The sequence below is a fragment of the Macrobrachium rosenbergii genome, chromosome 21, assembly GCF_040412425.1.
Source record: "Macrobrachium rosenbergii isolate ZJJX-2024 chromosome 21, ASM4041242v1, whole genome shotgun sequence".
NCBI classification, from domain to species: Eukaryota; Metazoa; Arthropoda; class Malacostraca; order Decapoda; family Palaemonidae; genus Macrobrachium; species Macrobrachium rosenbergii.
This window is the reverse complement of record NC_089761.1, coordinates 19,313,144-19,319,607: the sequence shown is the minus strand read 5'-3', so window position 1 is coordinate 19,319,607 and position 6,464 is coordinate 19,313,144. Positions and strand designations below refer to the sequence as shown.

General features: G+C 36.7%; 1 protein-coding gene across 1 annotated transcript in view; it reads right to left on the bottom strand.

Moving 5' to 3' along the window:
• Window positions 1-3,179: 3,179 nt before the first annotated feature.
• The window catches only part of LOC136849564 (fork head domain-containing protein L1-like), a 10,162-nt gene continuing 6,877 nt past the window's right edge, over window positions 3,180-6,464 (bottom strand). The window contains exons 3-4 of the mRNA XM_067122898.1: window positions 6,156-6,222; window positions 3,180-4,421 (exon numbers count right to left, since the gene is read on the bottom strand). Of these exons, the coding sequence (XP_066978999.1) occupies window positions 3,537-4,421; window positions 6,156-6,222 (952 nt within the window). The 3' untranslated portion in view covers window positions 3,180-3,536. The remainder of the gene's footprint in view (window positions 4,422-6,155; window positions 6,223-6,464) is intronic.

Sequence of the window (6,464 nt, the reverse complement as noted above, 5' to 3'; positions counted from 1 at the left end):
TTTGTCTCGCGCGCTTTTATGGGTGTCTCCGTTGGGTCGCTTTTGCCCAGCTCATGACGTCATGCATACGTTTCACGTTGAGGGGCGTGGAATGGAAAACGGCGAATTACAGTTGCATGAAGCAGACATTTCTAGGGCAGTTTTTCTCATAGAAAATGCTATGACGTCACTCAGCTTATTATCATTGCATTTATTTTTTGCAGCATGTACATAAATTCGATGACATGCAGATTTTCCGGCAATATTTGACTCGAATTAGTACAGTGGAAAAAGGATAAGAGAAAGGAAAATAAATCAGCTAAATCCCAAAAGGAAATGACATGAATTAAAGTCACAATTTATTTTGTTTGGAACGTTTTCAATCTTCAGTTATTCAAAATCTTGAAATATTTCCCGATTTCCTCTTAAAATAAATCTGCCTTGCTCGTTGAAAAAATATTTGCATTACATGAGCATTGTAGTTTTGCCTGAAATCGAAGTTTTGAATTATTTGGAAAGATTCTAGGAGAATGATTTACAGTAATTTTGATATTGGACAAATTAGCATCAGTACCTTAAAAAAAGATGTTATAAGAGTGTTTGAAAGTGGTCGAGTCCTTGCCTCTCCTATTGTGTTCTAATGGTTGTTAATAAATTTGAATGAATTGTGTGATTTATTAAAAAAATTAATTATCATGAGCTTTTTTCACATCAGAGAAAAATTCGATGTGACATTGGGTATATACACTTTATATGTGGTATAGTTTGTCTGGCAACTAGGGATCATTTGAACCCTGATTTGTTTTTTTAGATTTATTTTTTTTTCACATTTCTGGTCGTGGGTATTATTTTGAATCGGGTACCATATGGACATTATAGTTTTTCAATTCTGATGAAAATGAGCTTAAATTAAAGTCCATTCGATTCTGATGAAAATGGCTGTACCGTACACTTAATTAAATTCCTTCGGATTTTATGGTTAATAAGAAAAACTCTTTCACCAGTGAAGTTGAAATTAGTTGACAAAGACTAATATTTTCAGTATTTTAATTTTCTTCTAAAATAGTGATTTACCGTGGAAGACACGCGTTTCTGATTTATTACTTGTAGATAATGTCCACCAGAATGGTAAAAGTAGACTTACAGGCATGCGCACTGCTAAATGAAGTATCTGAAAAATTAAATTGACTGAATCAGATGTGTTACGATGACAAGATACTTCGTTAAATGCAATCTGAGTAAAAAAAAAAAACTATGATATGGATAAAGTTGTCACAAACAGTGACAACTGTAGGGATACTGACCATCTTATATTATGTTTATATATGAATGTACGTAAAGATAGTTGCATACGAATTATATGGGTTATATTTTTTCTTTTGAGCACATCCTTTTGGTAGATCAGCATCTTTTATTGAACTTTTGAGAACGTACGAAAAATGGTAGTCCAAAGAAAATCAGTCAGATTTAAATTTACAGTTGCTTTCATATTGTATATTTAATACGTCGTGTGCGTAATTTTGCACTCTTAAAAGCGATCAGTTTATTCACCTTTCATGTGACAGTGAAGATATAGACACCATACTTCAGGAGAGAGAGAGAGAGAGAGAGAGAGAGAGAGAGAGAGAGAGAGAGAGAGAGAGAGATCCTATCTTTTCCAAGTCACGTAGCTTGCTGCCCAAGGAGGCTGATGTTTTATAAGCAAAACATCCAGAAAAGATGACGTTTGGACTTGGGCGCAGCATCCTCACACGGAGCCGAGATGATGTTTATGTCCTGGGTAATTGCTTGAAGTTCAAGAGAGATAAAGTCATTTCGCACAGAAAAAACTGACCAGAAATAAAGGGTCAAATATTCTCTTGTTGCAAACGTCGTTTTTCTTTTCGATATTATGAATGTAACCAGAGCGAATGAGATGTCATCAGCCACAACGTATAGAAATGATCACTTTGGATTTTAAAGAGGTTCAACCCTCTAGTATACTTCAAAGGTAATGGTGCATCCACTCTACAGTAAACATGGCGAAAACGCACGTCGGGAACTTGTCGAATACATATCACAAACAGGTTGAAAAAAAGTAGAGCGAATCTTTGGCAAATGCTGAATAATTGTATGGCACACATGTTAGGGCTACCAAAAAGTCGTTAATTTGTTTTTAAACTTTGTGATGTTTGCCAGATAAGTTTCCTACGTGTGTGTTAGACATGTTTTACTGAAGTGTGGATGCACCCTACGCTACCTCGATTCTGACAACTTTTTATTTTTTCTACTCATTAGGCTTCGCTAAGATTTTGCTTATCTATAAGGAATAACTTTACATTTTTTATTTGAAACCGCTGCGAATCGATCCACTATTGTGGTTAGTATTTCATTTCATAATTAATATTTGTTTTTGTTTTATTTTCATTTAAGACTCACTACTCTTGATGCAGATCATTGCTTATTACACGATTCCTTTACGTAGATTTGGATCTCATGGAAGAAATCGATCAAAGATGCTTATCAGTTGTTATGTAAACGTCACGATGTTTTCACCTACATTAAAGAGACTTCAGTATTTCCATCTTTACTGAAATGAATAAGTACGTTGTTTTCAGGTTTTAAACTTGGGATAATTTTTAAGAAATTTTATTCCTTTATGGAAGAAATACGAATATCTGCTACACGGCAACTGCTGAGTATTTTTAGTTCTTCACAATTTTTTTTCGCCCGAGAATTAAGTGGAGGGAAATAGTCACTCTTATTTCTTGATGCTTTCCGTCTGAATAATTGTTTAAGGAAAAACAGCGATAAAAAAAAATAATAGTACATGCTTGATAAACTACAATCTTTGGAAGTTTTCCCCTCAATAATCATGAAGAAAGTTTTGTAATTGCCTACTAGTTTACCACATAATGTTTTGAGTAGCGTTCCCGGTCACACCTATCAAGAAAAATAAAGAGCCATAAATATGATTAGGTATCCGTCATACAGAAACCTTAGAGTTAACCTAGATTTAAAGGGTTCTTTACAAAAATATAAGCTAGATTCTGGAAATTTACTGACGGCATTATCTGGAAGAGAGAGAGAGAGAGAGAGAGAGAGAGAGAGAGAGAGAGAGAGAGAGAGAGAGAGAGAGAGAGAGAGAGTTATGTAAAGTGTTTACGAGGGGATTAAGATCGTTAGGAAGAATTTTGTCACATGCCTGAAATAAAAATCAGTTACAAATAATATGTTTTAATAAATTACTATAAATCAAGTAAACTACTTATGTAAAATATAGTTTTCTCCTCTGAATTTTTATCTTTGCGACCTCTTCATCGAAAAACACAAAGCTGACATTATACAGAACTGTAGAAATTTCTCTAACTGATTTTAAGAAAAGGCACATAATTGCCCTGGTGACATTATCGAAAGTGGACCTTGGCTCGGAATGTACTGTACAACTTCCAGGTGACAGTTTTCTTCCTTAAACTTAAACTCTTTTCAACAAATTCCACAAAGTGACCTCTCTTCTGACACTGAAACTAACATTTATTTTTAACCGGTCTTCTAGAAAAGGGTTTTACACATCGAAATCAACTAATTAGGTTTTCTATCAGAAAACTCTTGCCTCTTTCAGTTGAACATGGAAGGTCGAGAGGACTAAGTTGCTGTCTCACTCGATCTAAATTGGAATCTGATTCCTGATTCTGTTCCTGATGGCCCTTCATTCCTGTCGGCCATTCTGCTCCTCTGTACTTGGGCACAACGATGTCTGAGGCTTTTGGTATCCCTGGAATCTGTAAGCTGGAAGGTGCTAGGCTCGATTCTGGTTTTCGATATTTTGCAGAAGGGTTCTCTGTTGTCGTTTCCTCTTTGGTCGGCAGAAATTTTGGGAAGCACTGTAGAAAGGACCAAGGGTTTACAAACCTGTCACCTGGTCTATCCAGTTTGGCCGTTCTGGTTAAAAGGGAATGGCTTTCCACCGACAGACTGCTATTGCTTAAATCTGTGATTAACGCCATTGGATTCAGGCTTTCGTCATCAGCAGTGCCACCACTGTGTGCTCTCAAGCCTGACTTTTGATTTTCTGTAGGCGATGTGCTATTCCGGAGGTAATCCCGTTGACCTGAGTACTTGGAAATGCTTTCTAATTCCTGCAAGTGTGAGTGACCGCCATATTGCTTTGGGTATCCCAAGAGGACCGGATTATGCACACGAATGTCACGGGAATCGAATTGTGGGCCTAACGGATTAGTTATCCTGTCTGCGGACTCCATCTCCGCGTCCTCTTCTTCCTTCTTTGGAATGGAGGTCCTGCCTAGCCTGGACAGGGGATCCTTGGATGACTCTGGAAGATGTGACGGTTGCCGGGGGCGTCTCTTTCGCCTCCTGTAATTCCCGTTTTCGAACATGTCTGAACATGTTGGATCGAGGGCCCAGTAGCTTCCTTTACCTGGCCTACCTTTTTCTCTGGGGACCTGACGACAAAGAAAAAAGTAGGATCTTAATTGTTTTAGAGAAGAAAGTTGCATGTTTGCAAGCTGAAGAAAGCTGCATGTTTGCAGGCTGGTGAGTGTAACTCCTAATCTCCTTAACATCTCAGTCTGACACTGATTCATCTATGTATTTGAAAGTCAGCTATTTAAGTTTATTCTCTAATTCCATAGTAACCTCCTTTAAAGCAGTTTCAAAGTATAGGGCATCAAGTGAACAGTCGTGATTATCAGTTACGGTAGAGAAATTACAGCGCCTGTTCTTTAAAGATAAATTAAATTTTCTAAAAGAAAATTTCTTAGGAAATTTACTATCTACATATCCTTACCATTTTTCTCGAGAACTCGGAGACTTCAAAGTTGCATAATAATTGCTCAGTCAACCTCGCAGTATATAAAAATACTACTTTTTCTTTTGATAAAAGTATAGGAATTAGATCCCTGTTACATTTAGAAGAGGTAACTGGTGAGAATTATCTTTTTGGTAAAGCTTCATTGAATTAATATTTTCCCTGTAAGATGCGGCACAGCTTTCTGTTTAAACCTCTTTTGTGCAATAACGGTTATTAAACAAGGGAGCAGTAGCAACACTGCTACTAGGAGTACTACTATCAATATTGATATTTATATTAACAGATATTTCTAAATTCGCTCATATCAATATAGCTGGTGTGACTCATGGGCCTGCAACATTGTAGATAAGTTTTTAATGGCTGAATTTTAAAGATTTGAACACAATGGAAAAACTAGCTATGGCCATTCAGTCTCCAAGTTTCCCATTCAGTCTTCAGTGGCAAAAGAGTTCCTTTACAGTAACAACGACACTTGGAAAAAAGAACACAATAAACTTGAAATAGCGAAGTGCTGGGTAAAGGATTTTTGACCAACGATATTGTAACGCCATATTACTCTCGGACAATTAAGAGTAGTCTCGTTTTCGGCTTCTCGGATGACCGAAGGCGAAAACCCGACATCTGTTCTGTCAGGGTTCGACATTTCAAGTAAGTCATTATTTTTAAATCAATGAATTTGGTAGTTAGAAAATCTAATCAAGGAAGAGTGTATTGTTTTAAGTAAATAATATTGTCTGCTGGGTTAATGAACCGAGGTTTTTTTAAATTAACTTCCCTGAATAATCATTGGACTGAGTCTGTTCTTGAGTTGTCATAAGGGGTAAAAATAATCCAGTCCATAGATCAGTTACGTTTTCGCTGTTTTTGAAGCAGAGGAGGAATCTAGCTAACAATAAAATGAGATCATTTTTTTTCAGATTAACTGTACGTTTCTGTAAAGGACAAATTAACAGAATACCAGCAGTAAGATACAGCCAGATTAGTTCCGTTCTCCAAAAAATTCCCCCAGTATTTGTTAACACTAGACATTGTACTGACAAGCTTAAATATTTTCCGCCATTATAATCACAGCAACATAATTTGACACTTCAAAGAAGGTTCTTCATTATATTCTATTTAATCGATAATTGATTTAGACTTAAGAGCACAGGAGAGAGAGAGAGAGGGAGAGAGAGAGAGAGAGAGAGAGGGGGTAAAAATTTCCTTTGAACTTGAGCAATGTTTGACCCATACATGAGGTAATTATAATCCAAAGCCATATTATTTTACTCATCTTCAAACGCCAGTAAGAAGATACACACACATGAACAGATAGATAAAACGGTAATACTGATGAGCTGGTAAACTAACAAACAGATAAACTAACCTTGATAAAGCAGTCGTTGAGAGACAGGTTGTGCCGGATGCTGTTCTGCCAGCCTTGGCGATTGTGCCTGAAATGTTAACGTCAGGAAAAATCAGGAAAAATATTAACCAGTAGCTTTCTGACGTTTTTGTACATTCAGGCACGGTTACTCCCGTGCACACACACAGACACACACACACGCACGACATTCACGCTCGCGCGTGTGTATATATATATATATATTTGTGTGTGTGTTTGTGTATATATATAGATATATATATGTGTGCGTGAGTGTGCGTGTGTGTATGAGCATATCTCATTCTTATCATT